Raw genomic sequence first — 19,820 nt, 5'->3', positions numbered from 1 at the left:
GGTCGACAGCGTCTTTCATTTTCGTAATCACTGCAAGTAAACAAACAAACAAACAAACTTCGGGTTCAAGTACTACAAATTTTGATACAAATATATCTAGAGCCGATTTACTAATTAAAGTTTACATTTTGATTAAGAAAGTTATCACCATGGACTTTCCGAAAGTAAACATATGTTTAGCAATACCCAAGTTTTGTTCATTTGTGATTTGTGCACTAACCCGACGCGCAGCGGTGCGGCTGTCGCAATTTTTACTTCAGCGCAGACAGACAGTTAGAACAGTTAGCAGGCGTCTAAGCAGCTGAGAACGAACTTATAAACTGGCAGTTTGTGAAGCATCTGCGAGTTTAATTAATAATGACTGTGTACTACCTTGCACAAAATTGCGCTGCCGAACGGTTACAATTTTATGAAGCAGCTTCGCCACGAGCTTCAGCTTACAGATAAAACTCGTGCTGCAGCACCGCGCCTACAATAAGTTTCGCAAATCGTTGACTTGGTAACACTTCTACAATAAAGTACAGATATTGGGACATTTTTGTGCTTAAGTCTTCTATGGATATACAATACAGAGTAACGATATGTAGCGTAGCCGGAAATCGTTGCGAAAGCGAGAGTGGTGTATGTACATACATATCCAAGAGAAAACCGATGAACGAATAAATAGCAGTACGGGTGTTTAACTACTTAAATTCCGCTAAGTTGGAAGATAAAAAGTTTATTAAACCGCTATAGCCGCCTCAGTAGGAAGGAGAGCTTTCGCCATATACAAAGTATGTCTATCTACTGCAATCTTTTGTTTGTATCGCCGTGCCGCCGTGCGCTCTCATGAATGAGCTCCGTTGCTCTCGCGAATTCTCGCGTAGTGACGGGATTTCGTGAAGTAAAACATGGAAGATGGCGGCTGATAGTGATGTGCGGTTAATAGAGCGATTACGCGTTGTGATCGGTAAGTCATTCGTTTTATTTTGGTTATTCCGAATTCTGAATGTCTAGTGCTATGGTTCAAACCCTAGTTAAGGCTAATGTGTTGCTACACGCTGTTTTCTAGCGTGTGCAGAAATGGGAGCTTCGAGTAGGCCTATCCAACAGGTTGCCGCTTGCTTCGTCGTAGCGTCAGTTCTCTGTACTTTAGATTCGTCCGGTCCGTTCCGCGTGTCTTTATATCGTGATACGCCCGTCATCAGTGGCGTTTGATGCCACCGTTTTCCGGCCGCGTGGTTGGCGCCAGGAACGACCTTGGGCTCTTATGAATGATCCCGGAAAAAATTTTTTGCTTCCTTCATTCATTCATGAGAGTTGTAGCGAGGATTTGTGAATGGGGTTTCGCAAGCTGCTCGATCGTCACACCCCCGTTCTTGCCTCACGTTGGTGACTCCGTTGTCGATGCCGCGCCCCAAGATGACTCCTCGAGACTACCCACGGGTCCTACAGGTACCCGAAAGTGTGGCAAACTGAAAGCAAACAAACAAAAAGGCTGCGATCGTCCGAGCTGCGTTGTGGCGTTGTCGGAGAAAGAGGCCTAGTGTGGCATTTTCTTTTCTTTCTCGGTGTTCTCCAGGCGAAGCAAAGAATCTGCCGCCTAGAAGCCATGGCTCGGTGGAACAGCGTGACGTCTACTGCGCCATCAAGCTCGACCAGGAGGAGATATTTCGCACGACGACCAAGGAGAAAACCCTCAAGTGAGCCCCCGTTGCTTCTGTTTATTATTTTTCTTTGAAAGCGGTTCTTTCCCACGCGTTGCGCTAGATCCGCGCTGCACGCGTGCGTGCCCGTTTCCGGTCTCCTTTGAAGGCAGATCGTCTTAGATCGCCTCACCGTTTCTTACGCCCGATAAGAAGCACGCAAAGCGTCCTCTCCTCGTCTTCTTTTATCGGCGCGATGCTTGTGTCACGGCGCTGGGCGCGCGCACACATACACACCTGTTATCTTGTGGGTAGTCGGGAGTGGATGTGACAGTCTTTTTCACCATTTAATTACGCTCGCCACGAACCCGATAAGGGTGACCTGTTTTCGCCGGCAACCCATTCTGTTTTCCGTCTGGCTTTCTCTGCGGCCGCTCGCACACGGATGTGCGCGCCTCCCTTGATTATGCAGCACACGTCTGCCTCGCCTACATCCGCGGTACCTGTTGTAGCGGGCCTGTCCTGCGCTGACCCGACGCTGCACTGAAATCAGATTGTCTTGAACGAAACTGCGATCGCTTCTGCTGCTTATAGTCGGCCCATTTGAGCGACCGAAATGTTTTCACGAGTGGCCCACCGTGATGTGATTGTTGCTGGAACGTTTCTTTTTTAGTCAGCTGCACCTTGCTGACAACCAAAAGTGCGTCTGTGATAAGAGACGTCAAATTCATTGTTTCAGTTCAACACACAGTTGCATGGTAGTTTGCAGTGGTAGTGAGCCAAGTCCCTTGTTGGTGCACGCTCTTCATCAATCAGAGTTGTTGAGTGTTGCCTGTAAGCACAACTGAATATTTGTGCTTTATTTGTGCTTTGCTCATTACAGCATTGTAACTAAGAAAACATTGACCTTATTTCATTAGTGCATTGCATGCTCTTATTTGATGACACAGCTATGGTCATCACTTGACAAAAGAAGAGGCTGCAGTGGCAATTGCCTGTTTTGTACCAACTTTGATTGTGATTGCTGTGCCACACAGTTCCACGCACACTCGAAACGTTGCGATCGTTATACAGTGAGGTGGCTTGCTTGTGTTAAGCAAAGCAAGCTGTTCAGGATTGTTTGTGTATAATAATTAAGCTGCATTTGAGAAGCACACACAAATGCGTGAATGAGGAAAAGTACACACACAATGTCTTGGCTGGAAGTAGGCACTCAACATGTCTGTCCTTTTCTGCTTTCATGTCTTTCTCTGTGCACACTTCAAAAATCTATATTGCATCACTCGCTGTTGTGAAATGTCGAGTTTTGGACAAGTTCTCACTTATTCTTACTGTGAGCTGTGCATGCTTGTGTGTCTATATTAATTTAGCTTTGTCATGCGTAAAGAGCCAACAAGCAATCTTTTTCTTGAGAATTATCTCTCATTACTTGCTTGTATGCATTCCTGTCTATTCTTCATCTATAACTGTCTGCACTATAGAAAATATTCTTCTTGAAATTCCTTAGCCTGCCTCTGTATCCCTTGAAACCTTCAAGAGGCCCTGCGACTTGCCCTAGAAATTTTGGGATGTTGATATCTATTGGCATCCCCTTTGAAACAAGGTGGCAACAAATAGTCACGTAGACCACTTGGCCCAATCAGGTTTTATGTCAATTGCAGTCTAGCATTTTTCCTGTCTCTCCTTGATCTTCTCTCTCTTCTTTGAAACCTATACAGTTACCTATGCCTGTAACGGCCCTGGTTTCATTAATCTCTTGCCTGGTTTTCTTCCACAAATACTCCAATCTTGACCACTTAAAGTGACACTAAAGGCAAATATTAAGTCAAGCTAAAGTGATAGATTAGTGCTCGAGAATCTCTAAGGCGTCAATATTATCGCGAACAGAGTCTTAATAATCGAGAAATGGAGGTAAAAGCATGACATGATTAGAGACTCCCCCGGGATATTCAAGCACTTGCCCGATGACGAAAGCACTCCTCAGTTAAATTCTGCAACTAGTAGTCAACCACTCATTGCACAAAACATCCTCGTATTGTATTATAAGACGAAATGAAATGCTACTTGTCCAGTTCTGTTTCATGTTTAGACAAAAGAAATAATTGAAATTGCCCTTGACAAGGACGCGGGCGGTCAAACGGTTTCGTTTTCTTTGACTGCGTGCTGCCCACGCTTTGTGTTATTGTACGGATTTTCTCTCTTGATTTCTTTCTTGCTGTATTTGTAAATGTCCATACACTTTCTTTTTCCACATCCTTTGCATCCAATTTACTGTCTCTGTTTCTCGCCCTTTTGTTTTGGTGACTCCAGGTTGTCAGTTTGCCCTTTCATTTACCATGTACTTGGTCGCCAACTTTCCTGACTTCTTCCATGCTGTATCCATGCTTTTGTGGTACAGATATTTTAACTGCCCATTTTCTTTCATCGATGTTCCATGTGCTGCAGTACAACGTTGATGATACTGCCACCCTGTGGCACTTTGAAAGTGTGAGATGAAAATGATGAGATCATGATAATTGAATAAAAACATAATGAGCACTTCATGGTGCTGCACTGTCATCAGTGCCATGTGAAAGGAATATAATGCCATTGCGTTTTCGTAATTTTAACAGGGTGCGCACTAAAGAAAACAAACTGTACAAAACAAAGCTCAGAACCAGTTGCACTAGGGGCGCTGGTGCAGGCTTATTTTAAAGAGCAAGATCTTTCTTCAGTTCTTGCACCTATTGGAAGCACATGCTTAAGGCTGGCATGTTGGCTGCTGGCACGCGAGCTTGCATACCGAAGGTTCAGCCACTGTGGCATGCCAACTGCCTTTATGCATCTACAATTAAACTTGCTTTGCTGGAAAGTTCATCGGGGGAGTGAAATACAAGAGGGGTAGCCACCAAAATTCGAGTTCGGAATAGCTTGCAAATTAGAACTTCCTGATTTAATAGTATCTACTAGTGGGCACCAGTTTACATTGCTTTCTTTTGCAATAAGCACTCTGACTTCCTGAAAATTGAACCAGAGGGAAAATGTTAGGTTTAAAAAGCTGTTGCATTGCCCCTTTATACTTCAATGTCTGCAAGGCTCCGTGGCTGAGTGTATTCCATCTTGGTTTTCTTAACAAGCCTTTGTTTCCAAGTTGTTTCATGTATTCTGACATAATCACCTTCTTAATGTGCCACGGTCAATGACCACGATTGAATATTGCTTGCAAGTGCAAAATATTGAATTGCGATCGTGTCCATAGAAGTGATTCCTAAATATTATGTTAGATATGCCAGGCAGGGTCCTGACTAGCGATAACAGCGCCAATCACACGATAGGGCCAAAGGAACAGTTGCATAGTTGCTCATGCAAGGGTGTCAGTTTGGTGACTCACTCCCGCATACCTGCAAGTATGCAGTGGCTCATTATTGCGCCAATGAGATGTTATTTTCTGCCTTAACCACTGTCATCACTTCATTTTTTCATGCCCAGTGAGTCCACATTTTCTTTTTTTGCACATCATTATTATCTTTCTGCCTACAGCAGAGTCTGGTAGTAGAATGTTATTCCACACTAGCCCTGTGAACTTGGCTTCACAATACACCATGTGACAAGAGACAGGTGCAGGAATTTAGTAGTTCGCCGCCCATCTTTCATTTTAATGCGAAAGCATTACTTGACTCATTGTGCGACCCCACCATCATCAGAAAGCCATGGCAGAAAAATGGCACACAAATTACATCGCCTTCATCTGACTTAAAAAAAAAAAGAAACAAGAAGAAAAGTTGCCACGGTGAGGATTTGATCCTCTGCCCCACTGCCATTGCTACCGCTCCGTAGTCAAGCGCGCTAACTACTGCGCTGCCGTTGCACTGCTCCTCTATTACAACAGGCAACAGTGATGAGTATCTTCGAGCCTGTGCATGTGGTTCTATGCCCAATGAGTCCGCATTCTTCTTTTTGGCGCATCATTATCATCTCTCTGCCTGCAGTGGAGTGTGGTGGTAGAATGTTATCCCGCATTTGTAAATCTAGTGAATCGCCCACCAGGGTGTTTCACTAGATGGCAGAGCGAGCCGCAGCCGCCTGCTCTGCCTTTTGTGTTGTTGGGGACCCGCAGACACCGTTGCCAGAGCCCATGTACGACGACGACGAATAAGATGCATCGTGCTTCAAGTACTCTTCAGATGATGACGACGACACCTCCCATAGTATGAGGTAGAGCTCACCTACAAACCCAATGAAGAAATGTAGTGTCAACACCATGGTACTGCTTGGAAAAGTACTGTCGTCGCTCGGTAAAGTGGTGTCATCGTGCTGAAATAAGGTGTCATTGCGAAAGAATGCTCAATGCAGTGTGCATGAAACACAACTTTAATGAGAACACTACAAATAAAACTCAGCTGAGATATCGGCCAGGTTGTGTCTAGTGTTAATGCGACCTCATAAGCAGCAGCACTAACTCGGCAACATTTCACTGCAACACTGAATGCAGTGGCAAGTAATCCACTCGCATTTACACATCATAAGTATTGATAAGGTGCCCCCATAGTTCTTTTTTATCCTTTATGATTTATTAATCATCAGATCACAATGATACTGACATATTTGGTATTCCAGAAGCACAATTTCTCAATCTGGTTTAGTTTAACTGTGTTCTTTTAAGTAGCAGTTATTAAACACCAATCGACAAACCTAGCTTGCTTTTGGTAGACAAGCACTTTTTTATTTAAGGAAATGCTAAAGAGAATTATTTTAATAGTTCAGCTGTATCACTAAATTGCACTTGTGCAATAGCAAAACAACCAGTCTTGCCATGACAACAGATGTGGTAAGGCAAAACAAATGAAAGAAGAGTGGCAATGCTGCCATAAAGTTCTTTCACCAGCTTGCAGTGATGGCATGGATTTTGAGAGCTTCTACACAGGTCTTGCTAACCTTTTATCATTAAAGGACTGCATTGCATCGCAAAAAAAAAAACAATATAGTACAACCGAATGAGTTTTGAGATGAGTAAATACTTCGAAATCTGCAATGTTGCACAGTTGTACTGAAGCTGAGGTTTATGCACAACGTTCAAGAAAAGGAATTTAGGCCTTAATTTTCTGCTGGAATAGTCAAGCTTTTCCTGCTATTAGAATGCATGTAGTGTTTAAAAAGATACTTTACCAGCCTTGTTTGACTTTAGTATCCCCTTGAACTTGTGTCTCGCTAAACTTCTGTTGGGCTGACGCTGCGCTGGTGTCTTGAGAGCTACTTCACAACGTCCCTGCACACTTCTTTCTTACAGTCCCTTCTTCTCCGAGGACTTCCAATTTGAAGTGCCACGGGAGTTCCGGTACCTATCAGTCTATGTGGCTGAGCGAGAGCGAGCCTCTAACAAGGACAAAGTGCTGGGCAAGGTCTCTATCAAGAAAGAGGGAATGCACAAGTTTTATGGCAAAGACAACTGGTTCCCTATCATGCCTGTAGACGCCGACTCAGAAGTGCAGGTAGGTTGAAAATTCATAGGCACACCTGCTATGTCTTTGGTATCACTGCAGAGTGACCAGTTCGCCCAAAGCATTAGGAAAGGGTTGCAAACAAGTATAAAACTGCAAAAAAAAAGGCTTCTTGATATGGTTTCAGTGCGTAGTTTCATTTTCTGTAAATGCCGAATTTTTTTTGGTGCAGATTCAGCATTTGGGGGAGTCAAATTCGGAAAGGTTTGGACAAAGGTGCCGTTGTGGGCACGCGTATATGAGCATAAGCTTTATTCCCAACAGCGCTTAGGTGTACCATGTTCCCACCCCCCTGCATAGTCGGAATGCGCAACTATGTGGCAGGGCATGCTGTCGTTACTCTCTTTGGACACTAAAATTAGGACACTTCAACAAATTTTTTTTACAGTTAGCTGAATATAACCTTGTAATTTCGCAACTACTTTTCCAAGAAGTTGCTATCAGCATTCTACACGTCTTTAAAAGTATACATGCCACATTTCATTAGTATAGCTAGAACAATTATAAATGCACAAGGTTATGTATCATGTGATTCTGAAATAAATTTGTTGAATTGTCCTAATCTTTTTTGCATAGTTCCAGTAATTGTGCACGCTTTTAGGCTAGTTATTGACACTTTGCAATCTACAAAAAGCAAAATAAGCTACAGCACAATGCTTTTTGAGAAAATTTAGTACACAAAAGGTGCCTATAAGGATCCTATATATTGCCACTGTGTAGGACGTAACTTAGGAACTACAGTAGCTACACAAAAACTGAAGACATATTTCAAATCTGGTTTAAAAACTATAACATCAGCTGAATTTTAAATTTTCAGACCACTAGAACACATAATGCAAGTATGCAAAACCAACTCGCCCACATCAAGCTTCTGCTGCTTCACATAATAAAAAGATTTTCGAGGCACATGCTTGACAATCTCCTTTCAGTGATGTGCAACCTGCAAATACTGCACTGACAATAACTGCAATAAAGGTTGCCTGTGCACGGCCACTACATTAGGGGTTGTTTATAGCAACCAAACACCGATGTCAAGAAACTATGCAGTTATTTGCTCATCCCCAAAAGAAAATTTTGCGATAGCGCCGTCAGAAGATTATGTTCCGTACAAACATTTACAAAAGGCCACGTGTTTCATAGTAATTAAGAGCAAGCGAAGTATGTCTGGTGTCATGGAAAAAATGTGTAGCCGTGTTGTGCCTTTTTGTTTTTGGCATTTGTTCCTATATTTTTTTTCTCACCCACCGTGATGGCTCAGTGGCTAAGGCATTGCGCTGCTTAGCACGAGGTTGCGGGTTCAATTTGTCAGTAGCAGTTGCCACATTCCAATGAGGGCAGATTGCAAAAGCTCATGTTTACTTAACTTAGATTTGGGTGTATGCCACTAATCTGTGGCCTCTCCACTACAGCATCTATCATAGCCTGCGTGTGGCCTTAAGATGTTAAACAACTCCCAATTTAATCTTTCTTTTTTTCCTGTTTTCGTGCTTGCAGGGAAAAGCTCACATTTCAGTTAGGTTAGAGCCGTCAACGAAGTCTTCCATATACGGACCCTGTGCAAAACTTGTAGTAAGGCAAGTACATTTTATTGTTTTATGTTTATTTTGAGATTTTGCTTGTATTCATTGCATTTACCATTGCTCTTGTCATGTTTGCCCACTAGAGTGTCAGAATGCAGTGACCTGAACTTGGTGAATGGCTCCTGCAACCCATACGCTCAAGTGACCCTGTGCCATGGCAACACTAAGCAGGAGACCCGCAAAAGCAAAGTCCGTCGGAAAACAGTCTGCCCCCGCTTTGAGGACACCTTCTTCGCCTTTGATGTGAGTGTGCAAAACAATTGATTTGTTCTGTTTAGCCTGTAGCTTAAAAGGTGTGGCGAATGAGTGTTACTTGAGGCTGAACATTGGATATAAGCAGGCTTAAGTGTAACCATTTCTAGAGCGGAGCTTCGCTGGCCTCTTCTCACCTCTTTGTGGCTGCTGGTTGCTGGCTTGCACGACAGGCTGAGGCTGGAGTCAGTTCAAACCGACGTAGCTCAAGGCAACCAGGTGCATGATAGCTCAGATGCAAGCACCAACAGAAAGAAAATGTGGCAGAAGGGTCTAGTGCGTGTGGAGGAGACAGTGGCTCAGAGGAAGCATCAGTCAGAGTGGGAACGCCTTCAATATGCAGCAAAGCGTGGTTTAGAATGCAAGTGCATGCTAGTTCGTAAACACTAAATGGAGCAGTAGCAGTGATCAGCACTGGGGACTGCAGTGAACATTTTGCCCAGAAACGTGAAGCGGTCCAGCATCGATGTGCAGTAAGAGTGCCTTCTAGTGCGAGTGCCAACTTGCTCGTAAATGCGAAGCTGGGTGTCATCTATACACAGTCAAGAAACAGTGCTGGAACTGGAATGTGTCGTTTATGGGTGCAAACGGGTGGTACTTTGAGAAAGACTTCGTGCAGGGTGAGTTCAGTGGGGTGTGCGAGTGTGCGATAGGCTCTGGTTTTTGTCAACCTGTCTGTGGTGTTGGAGTGTCGCAGTTATGTTGACTGAGATGTTTCCTAGTGAAAAAGCTTGTCATGTGCTCCATACTCGCAAATGGTCACTAAACAGCGGCATTCCTTGCAAACGCCCCAGGATAGCATTGCTTTAAGCAATAATATATTTAGTCTTGAATCTAGGGTTGTGCAGGTATTTAAAATTTCAAATATGTATCAAATAGTTTTTCCTGATAAAGTCCTATTTGATTTGATAATTCACTGTTTGAAATTGTTGAATATTTGTTGCTGTTCGAATATTCGGGACTCACTTCAACACTTCAAACCCTTGAGGGAAAGAGACCAACATAAGTGATGAGTGTTTCGAATGATTTTGTTGCAGGAAAGCCATGGTTGTTGCTCAGAGGCATCAATTCCTAAGTGACTGCATCGGGCAGATAACGTCTGCTAACTGTTAGGCAGTTTAGATGCAAATTTGTTATCTCAGTGTAAGCAATGTAATTTATACTAATTTCACCAGTTAGTTCCACTCTGTTTGCATGCTTTTAGAACAATGTGCAGCTGCCAGGCTTTTCTCATTCAATGAACATGACAATCCACATGCATCTGGTGACACTGCGTTCCCTTGTTTCATTACTGTCAATTACAAGCTCCTTAGTTGGCTTTGCATCCAGTTGTGAATGGCATTACATGCATGTATAAAATAAATAACCGCCTCTTTGTTTTTCTATCTTTTACAAAATGGACTCCACTCAAGCTATATTCACTTTGTTTAGAAATAAGAGGTTATTCAATATTAGGGGGGTATTCCTTTCTTGAATGTTCACATTTTATTCAAAAATTTTAGTGTTTGAACACATCTGCTTAATCTCATCAGTGTGCTGTGTTCTCCAATCTTAAAGGGAACACCCTATTAGTGTGTGTAAGACAAATGTTGCTAAAAGAGTATATCTAAGAAGATTAGAAACCACGCTGCTGTGCTTTCTTCCAGATTTCTGATCACTTTTGGTTCTGTAAGTAAAAATATTTCGTTAATTTGATCAGTAAGGTAAAGAACTGCATCATTTGTTACATGGCCCACTAAGGATGGAACGAAAGTATGAATCTTTAAGCAGAAGGATGGACACAGTGCTGACATATATTTAATTGTGCATTTTTAGGCCGTCATTCTTGATCATTGGTGTTTTTTGTTTAGTTTATGTGTGAAAGAAGTAATGTGACAAACAAAAGAACATGTGCACCACAGTTATTCACATAAAAAGCTTTGCTCAAGTTTTTTAGAAAATTTTATAACTGCAGGGCTCATTGATCATATTTTTTCTGTTTCTTTTCATAAGTTTTAATCTTCAGTAGTTAAATGTCATTGTACGCAAGTTGTTTAGTGATCCCTTGGTGCAAGCTTCTCTTCTGATGTTTTCTTTTGTATAATGCGCTAACGTCATGGAAATTGCATGATAGCACCTGTTTCAATAGGACTTGTGTTGTGTGTATTATGGTGTGTTTGAAGAAACGCATGACACGTGACCCTGTAATAGTCATTTCCAACTTGTATGTTTTGTTCTGGGAAATCTTTTTCACTTTGCCTATGTTGTAGTAGGTTATTTTCATGTGGCAGCATTCTTTGATATGCCTCATTGCAGCTCAAGCCACAGCGGTCAGACAAGCAGATACGCTCTATAAAGGATGAGCTCAGCAACCTTGAACTTAGGTGAGAATTATTTTGATGTAGTTTTGTAACAGGGGCTTTGTTAGCCAGACACATGTATTTACGCTGACTTTGTCATGAATTAAAATATTTGGTTGTCATTGTGGTGCTCAAACTGATCTTGTTGTGTTATTACTTACTAGATTGAAAACACTTTGTACCAAAATTTTTCACATGAAATTGCTTCCATGCCTAAAAGACGTGAGGTGTTCCTCATCAGGCTGAAATTGTTGAAAAATGGTTTCAGTGGAAATCTACATTTTGCCAGGTGTGGGCCGGATGTTTTCATAGCAATAGCCTAGACTTCTAGAGGATTCTGAGAAAGGGCTGCATAGATAGTCCAGGGCTTTGTGTGCCTTATTTTGCATTGGCCTGCTGCTCAAAAAGTAGCAGTGCTTGCCTGTTACGACTTGTGTGTTGCCCCTCACAAGCTACAAGAAGGGCTTTACACACATACTCCTACCTCTGGCTGAACTTCATGAGTTAAAATGCAAGGGGTGGCTTACTAGGGGGAACATAAAAACGCTCAAAACCTATTTTTATCGTGCCATACACCATAGAATCAAGACAAGTGCTCAAGGAACCATTATGCTAAGGCATGTGGTTTATGTTCCGTTTATTGAGAACAAGGGAAGTCATGGGTTTGATGCTTTGCTGTGGCATCTCCTATTACAACATGTGAAATGCAAAAATGGTCATGTACTGAGATTTTGTAGCATATTAAGGAACCCCAGATGTTTAGAAATAATTAGGACCCCTCCTCTGTCATGTCGCCCCTCGTAGCCTACTGTTTTTGGGACACAATATCACAAACTAAATATTTCACCTCCCTCTTCAGATGAACCAGCAGATTGATTATATGTCCTAGAGTCAGCTGATGGGCCATGCATAGAAGGGCTTTGTTTCCTTTTACATATGCTGTAAATGCTAGGGCATGCAAGTTTGTGCACCTCTAACAGAGGTTTTTAGCAGCCATCCTTGAAATGATAAATTCAGTTTTGCATGCTTAGTTTTTAAGCCTTTTCAATTGCTGTGCATAAAATTATTAAATTTTATTTTGTCTAAGCTTAGTAGAATAGCAGCTGGTCCAGTCCCATTTACAGTCGCCGACCGTTTATTCGGACCTCACAGGGACTGCCAAAATGTCCGAATAAACAGGTGTCCGAAAAAGCAGATTAAGAAAAAAAAAAATCCTTTATTTCCACGCACTTATTCGGGGTCGGCAGTAGGCTTGAAAGAAATCGTGAATGCGCCGTTGCACGCTGTTCCGTTTACGCGCAATCAGATAAGCCTGAATCTCGGAGAGGGTCGTACGGTCACTATTAGCGGCTGAAAGCACAGTCACTGCTTGTACACGCTCCGCATGCGACGGCAGCGTAGCACATGGTGCATCATCTCCGGCGGTGCAGCAGAAACCTGACGAATGATCTTGCCGTCGTCGAGTTCTGCGCATGTCAATACAGCAGTGTCAGCACCTATGAAACTGTCAAATGAGACGGTGTCCGGAATCGCAATGCAACCACTGCGCAGGTCTCGGCAGAACATTTTCTGCGTCAGTAGGGAGCACATCGAAAAGCGACAAGTCTTAGGCCTCCCGGCAACCGGTTGCCGGCATTCCCCAGCGCAGTCTGCGTGGGCACTGTCAGCGCCATTAGACCTTTGACGCGATGTTTACGTATGCCGCGTTGGCTCGCCGAAACCTCGACACAGCACACAAAGCAAACACCACCGTGCCGACACAAGTCGCACAAACGAAAAACGCGGCCTGCTCGCAGCGTCAACGAAGAAACAAATCAGCTGCTGGATTGTCTTGACGTGGCTTACTAAGCTGAAACCGGAACTGCTGCAGAGCCACTCTATCTAACCAGGCAGAAACGATGATGATGAGCGGATTTCCAGTAGCGCTCCGTTCAAAACAAAAATGGCGTTCAGCAAGTCGAACCATGCACCGGTCAGAGTCGGTGCATGGTGCTCTCGACCGAGTTGGCTCAAGGAGTGTCCGAAAAATGAGACGAGAGGTTGCGAGGTGTCCGAACTTTCGGCAGTTGTTATACATTATGGTCTATGGGGAGAACGGCGGTGCCGCGAGGCTGACCGAATAATCGGGCATGTCCGAATTTTCGGAGTCCGGAAAATCGGTCGGCGACTGTAATTAGTTTTGTGGTGGTTGGATGTGGGTTGCTCACTTGTTAAAACCTTTAGCCCTTGAAGATACTTTGTCGTGGACTTGGAAGCCTTTGAAACCCTTTGACTTCTCTGTAAAACATGCTGCTATGGTTGTAGCTGCCTTGCACAGCTGGGCTGGCCAACACTCATTGACCTCCTGTTGCTGCTGCTGTTGTCATTGCAGGGTGTGCTTGCAGCATGACCTGAGTGGGGTAGGTGGCATGTTTGGAAGCGTGTTCCTCGGGGAGGTGCGGATCCCCGTCCGCGACCTTGGTTTGGAACGAAGCTGTTCCCACCAGGCCTGGTACCTTCTGCAGCCACGCTCAGAGGGTCAGCGCTCACCCCCAACTGCCATGGGACCATCTTCAGCCAATGGAGCGGCAGCAGGCAGCCTCGGCTCCCTGCGACTCAAGCTATTCTTTACATCGGACCGGGTCTTCTCTAGTCACTTCTACATGGACCTTCGTGAGCTCTTGCTCATGTCACCCACTGTAAAGGTGAATTTTTCCATTCTGAAATAAAATGTCGCTAATGCTACGCTACTAATAGAAAAAATAATAATAATAAAATGGGACGTTAACTTTGTGATTTAAGCAAGCTATAATCACTGTTGTCCTTTGCCATTTTATACCCTGTGGCCCCTGAGTACCCATTTTAGTGCCACTGTAACACATGCCTTCAACCCTTTCCAAAGCTACACCTATAGTGATTACGTAAAATATTCATCCTGGGTATAAAGTCAGATACATGCACATCTGTATTGAAGGGGTTTAATGATATTCCTGTCGTCAGCCTTTCATTAAAATTGCCGCTGATTTGACCTAGACTGTTGTGTCATCGCAGATAAAGAAATGTACCCATCAAATGGCGTGGAAATCCAGAACATACTAGCATCAACATGTCAATGTGCCACATGGTGTTGCACCTTCAGCTCTGTGTTTAGGCAAAGAAAGACATTTTTCATAACAAAGAAAACATAAGAAGACAGTCAGTTTCTCCATGTACATGAAGATGCTGGCTTCAGCATCCAACCATGGTGTACAGTCGCCGACTGATTTTTCGGACTCCAAAAATTCGGGCATGCTCGATTATTCGGTCTGCTTCGCGGCACCGCCATTCTCCCCATAGACCATAATGTATAACAACTGCCGAAAGTTCGGAGACCTTGCAACTTCTCGTCTGATTTTTCGGACACTTCTTGAACCAATTCGATCGAGAGCACCATGCACCGATGCTGACCGGTGCATGGTCCAACTTGCCGAGTGCCATTTTTGTTTTGAACGGAGCCTCCTTGCTGCCCCATGAAGTGGCGCTACAGCAAATCCCCGCTCATCATCATCGTTTCTGCCTGGTTCGAAGCAACAGCGGTTCCAGTCTCAGCTTAGTAAGCCATGTCAAGACAATCCAGCAGCTGATTTGTTTCTTTCATCGTGCACGACGCTGCGAGAGGCGGCGTTTTTTGCTTGTGCGACTGGCGTCGGCGTGACGGGGAGGTGATGTTTGCTTTGTGTGCTGTGTCGAGGTTGTGGTGATCCAACGCGGCATACGGAAACATCACGTCAAGTGTCTAATGGTGCCGACTGTGCCCGCACAGACTGCGCACTGCGCTAGGGAATGCCGGCAAGAGGGTGCCGGGAGGCCTAGGATTTGTCGCCTTCCAATGTGCTCCCTACTGACGCCGAAAATGTTTTGCCGAGACCTGCGCAGTGGTTACATTGCGATTCAGGACACCGTCTCATTTGACAATTTCACAGGTGCTGACACTGCTGTACTGACATGCGCGGAATTCGACGACGGCGAGATCATTCGTCAGGATTGCTGGACGATGACTCCGAGTCAAAAGATGACGCACCATGTGCTAAGCTGTTGTCGCATGCGGAGCGTGTACAAGCAGTAACTGTACAAGCAGTGACTCTTCTGTACGGTTATTTGCTGCTGACTGCATTGTATACTGTTCAATTAACTGTTCCGCTGACCACGTGACACTCCAAAATCCTCTTGAACGTATCATATCGGTGATTGGTGTGCTGTGTCGCTCATGTCCCTAAACGTGTCAGAGTGCAAAGTAGTTTCCTTTTCACGAAAAACTGTTAACTCTTACTTTTCTTATCATTTCATTCTAACATAGTTGACCACACTACAGAATATAAGTACTTAGAAGCTCTCCTTAAGCATAATCATTCACGGACTAGTCACATCATCTCCATTTTGTCTAACGCCTCCAGATCTTTAGGATTCCTGCACCACAACTTAAGAACTGTTCTTTCACCACTATGAAAACTAGGTTACATAACTATCATATAGCCACAAATTGAACACTCCTCTTCTACATGGTCTCCTCATCAAGAATACCTGATTGAACTCCTGGAAAGCATCCAGAATAGAGAGAGCCAGTTCGTTTTAAGAAATTATAGTAACCAGTCGAGTGTAAGCCAAATAATAGTCTATCTAATAATAGACGGTGCAACCTCTGACTACTCGCTGTGATATTTTCCTTCTATTATTATTTTGTAGATTTCTTCACACAGTTGGCCTTTCCTTATCAAACCTGAAAAAAGCATCAATGTTGTCACAAAGACTGAACAATCAGTTCAGCTAAACCCAAATTTTTGGCAATAGATGCGCTTTTAATTTTTCAGCTTTGCCTCGTGCACTTCGTTTATGGAACGCTCTCCCAACAACATTGCTTGCCAATCAAAACATAGAGCATTTTGTAATCTGGTAATCGATCAATATGCCGTTTAAACCGTGTAACACATCTTGCCTTCTTCTCTTTTCTGCATTTCTCTGGAGGCTAATTCAAGAATTGCAGTGATGCTTTCTTTTACTGTATTTATTACTGTATGTAGGCAAAATGTTTATAATGTTATTATGTTAATGTTTTTACTGTTGAATGTTATTGCTCTTGATATTGTATTTGCTAATAGGGTATTAATGTTCCATACTGCTAGGTTAGTACCGTTAGGTTCATTAGAAGTCAGCTCAACTGAATTTGTGCAAAAACATGTGCTTTCACATTTGTAACAAAACAGTCAGTACGAGTTAGAACATTCTGAAATTCTGTGTTTGTGCAGTCCTGGTACAAAAAAAAAAAAATAAAGGCAACAGATTTTTGCCTGCATAAAAGGGCATGGGCATCTGGATTTCTCACGAATGTGTCACTAGCAATCTCACTTGTTCATTTGTTTGTCTCATTACATTTACTGGTAGTGTCCAGTGTACTGTAACGGGACTGGCTAAGCAATACTAAAATGTAAGGAATGATACTTATAAAACATGCCCAAGCTCAGTGATCAAAGAAAGAGGGAGAGTGCAAACGATGATGACATCGCACTGGCATTGATATTCTCTTTCCTGTTCAGTGTTCAGCAAGGTTCATACGTGGTTTAGCAGAGTATAATGTTGGGCAAGTTGGTGCATAGCTTTGTACTTGGTTTCACTTATGTCTTAGAGAAATTGCTCTTAGTCAACAAAAGTTATTATGCATTTTCATAGGGCAGAAACCAGCCATGGCAATGTTGTTCTGTTTAAGTTGCTGTCTTTTTTTTTCTCTTTTCTTCATTGTTTGGTTAATTCTTGTTTTATGTATTTGTGTGGAGATTTCATGCATCATCCTTATTATGTGAACTAACGAGTTGTGTATGGTGGCCCCAACAACTCCTAGTATCCATTTGAATATGTATTTTTCTGCCTGCCTGTTTCTTCCTTGGGAGCTTTTATCATATGCCGCAAAATTTGAGACTGATTGCCCACCTTGTGTGCATTGGTTGCAGCCAGTGACATCAAGTGCAGCTTATGTGTTGGGCGAGATGGTGCAACACAAGGACGACGCTGCCCAGCCTTTGGTTAAAATTTTCAAGAGCCACAGCTCTGTTCTGCCCCTGCTGCGAGCACTGGCGAGCTGGGAGGTGGCTGGTGCAACGTAAGTGTGGACTGTTGCCACGTTCACTGTACTGTACTGCTTTCATAGACTTCCGAACGACCGCATTGCCCCAACAACAACAAATACAAAAGTTCAGATGTTTAGACCACAGTTAGCAGATTTTGTTAATTGTTTTTATTTGTCTAGAGAGAGAGAGTGCACTCTGAAACAGCAAGTACCTTCAGCATTGCACAAATTAAATATTGAAAGGCTGTTGAAAGGCATCTGCACCAGAGCCAATGGAATACACTGTACTGTACATTGGCAATGCTCCTGTGTGTGCCTTTTGTGTGCAATGTTTGCTACGAAAGTTGCCAATGATAACGATATGAAAGATGCGCAGGGAGCCAAGTAATTTCTGCAAAAGCTGTGGTATTGTGCATTACTTGTGCCTGCCGTATATAATGCAGAATATACAGTTAAGCCTCGATATAATGAAATAGTCAAAATTGGCAATTTGCTTCGTTATATTGAACTTTCGTTGTATTGAAATTCGACTTTATATGCAAATAAGTACAATCACCAATCAACTTTTTTGTACACGAAAGAGGCCACAGAGTTTTCCTAATTGTCAATAGAAAAAAGCAATGTTGTATGAGAAAACAATTCATTTTGATAAATTTGAGAGTCCGTGATGTATAGTACGGTTTCATGCCACGTCGACAATATCTTCACACTGGTGGTACAAATTAAGCGGAGCCAGCCACGCTTTTGTGCGCACTCCGTCCCCTCGGCTGATAGTGTCACCCGCACTGGGACGACGCTATCAAGAAAAGTGTTGGTATCGGGGAGCGAGTGCTTCATCTGCCTCTCGCTGCAACAGGTCATCGAAACTTGAAATTACGCGACCTTCTATACTAAACACACTGGAAGACAGCTTACATGATGCCACGCTGTCTCGGTACGCCCAGTATTTGCATACGCGGCAGATTATCTCTAAAGCAGGGTGCGCAGCTGCCTATGCACTAAGCCACGCTTTCATCAATGCGCAACCACTGCTGAGACGCCTGCCAAAAATTACGACGCGCACCGACTTACTCCCTCCCCTCACCCCGCCCTCCATGCGCACCTGATCGCGTTACCGGGAGCTCACAATCTTTTCACGCAAGTTCATGCACACAATCTTTAAAAGGCTTGTTGTCATGCCTCCTGAAATGACAGTAAGGTCTGCCCTCATGTCGTGGAGTGCCTGCTTCACACCTGTGGTCAAGTGCCTGCAAAATGCATCTAAGACCAGCATGTTTAGACATCGCAGGAGTGTCACGTCAAACGTCACCGGCATTTTGTCAGCATTGTCAACCTCTCCCAGCATGTAGTCATGCTGCTGTCGGATAACATAGTGCTGGAATTCCACTAACTTGTCCTCGTATGCTTCTGGCAGATGGAAGTGTGCTGACGGAAGTGAAGCGACAAACCCAGTAAATGAAGCCCTTCAGCTGCTCCTTCAACAGTCCAGCTTCATGGGCGAGCTTGGTGGCTTTGATGCGAATGAGCTCTCCTGTCACCAGCAAGACCCGGGCACGATGCTTGTGGATGAAATGTGTCACCTTGTCTTCAAGTTCAGGGTGCACCGCATGGTGGCTGGGAAAGGACTCCTTCTGCGTGACGCAGATAGCTTACCTTTCAGCATTTTACAGTACTGGGACGCTTTCTTTAGAGATGCCAAAGCGCTGCTGGGTGGACACATTCCCATTTGCTTCAGTGTACTCTATAACTTTCTCCTTAAACGCAGTGGTAAACTGGTGCCGAGTACCAGTACTAATTTTGCAGCTGGTCGGGAACACTAAAATGAATGCCAGGAATGCTAAATTAAAAAAGGAAAATGGTGCATTGGCGTTGGTCGAATAATGTCAGGGCATCACTCTACAGGAAGCCAATTGCAATGCAGATGCCGAAAGGTCTATGGCTCCCACGTGTTGCCAGACGACAATTCAGATTGTGCCAAGGACTGGTAACCTTTTAGTAATGATGTTACAAGAAGGAAGAAGCGTACGGCTATCCACAGATTGCTTTTAATGGTGGAGCCAACAAGATGTAGAGCAGAAAAAAAGCTAAACTCTTCTTCTGCATCTTCAAGGCCACCATCAGCGTACTCTTCTTCCCACATTACAAACTGTGACATCACCCCCGTTGAAAAAGCTCCTTATTGGTGCTGCTCATCGGCCCGAGAAAGGTGCGGTTTGAGATGGCTGACGTGGACGATGTCAGAGAGAGGTGAAGGCTGGGTGGCATTCAGTGGAGACACTTCACATATGACAGGGGTCACCTGGCGAAAGATGCGGTAAGGGCCATAGTACCGTGAGAGGAGTTTCTCCGAAAGAACAACACGCCGAGTTGGAGACCAAGCTTGCACAAGAGCACCTGGTTCGTACTCGACATCATGATGGCACTGGTCGTAACGGCACTTCTGGTGTATCTGTGAAGCAGAAAGATGGATG

At 43.8% G+C, this 19,820-nt stretch overlaps 1 protein-coding gene across 3 annotated transcripts in view; it reads left to right on the top strand.

Annotated features, from left to right (window-relative positions):
• The first annotated feature begins 280 nt into the window (after positions 1-280).
• The window catches only part of RasGAP1 (Ras GTPase activating protein 1), a 61,502-nt gene continuing 41,962 nt past the window's right edge, over positions 281-19,820 (top strand). Inside the window, exons 1-8 of one of the 3 annotated variants that reach the window (XM_065429742.2) lie at positions 281-949; positions 1,562-1,682; positions 6,892-7,093; positions 8,597-8,676; positions 8,766-8,925; positions 11,230-11,297; positions 13,645-13,957; positions 17,234-17,382. In XM_065429742.2, coding sequence (XP_065285814.2) covers positions 898-949; positions 1,562-1,682; positions 6,892-7,093; positions 8,597-8,676; positions 8,766-8,925; positions 11,230-11,297; positions 13,645-13,957; positions 17,234-17,382 — 1,145 coding nt within the window. In that variant the 5' untranslated portion in view covers positions 281-897. Of the gene's footprint in view, positions 950-988; positions 1,435-1,561; positions 1,683-6,891; positions 7,094-8,596; positions 8,677-8,765; positions 8,926-10,580; positions 10,603-11,229; positions 11,298-13,644; positions 13,958-17,233; positions 17,383-19,820 lie in introns of those variants that run through there. The other 2 variants (XM_065429741.2, XM_065429743.2) reach the window with 2 other exon arrangements.

Source organism: Dermacentor albipictus, chromosome 1 (genome assembly GCF_038994185.2).
Source record: "Dermacentor albipictus isolate Rhodes 1998 colony chromosome 1, USDA_Dalb.pri_finalv2, whole genome shotgun sequence".
In the NCBI taxonomy this organism is placed as follows: Eukaryota; Metazoa; Arthropoda; class Arachnida; order Ixodida; family Ixodidae; genus Dermacentor; species Dermacentor albipictus.
This window is presented reverse-complemented; position numbering and strand designations above follow the sequence as displayed.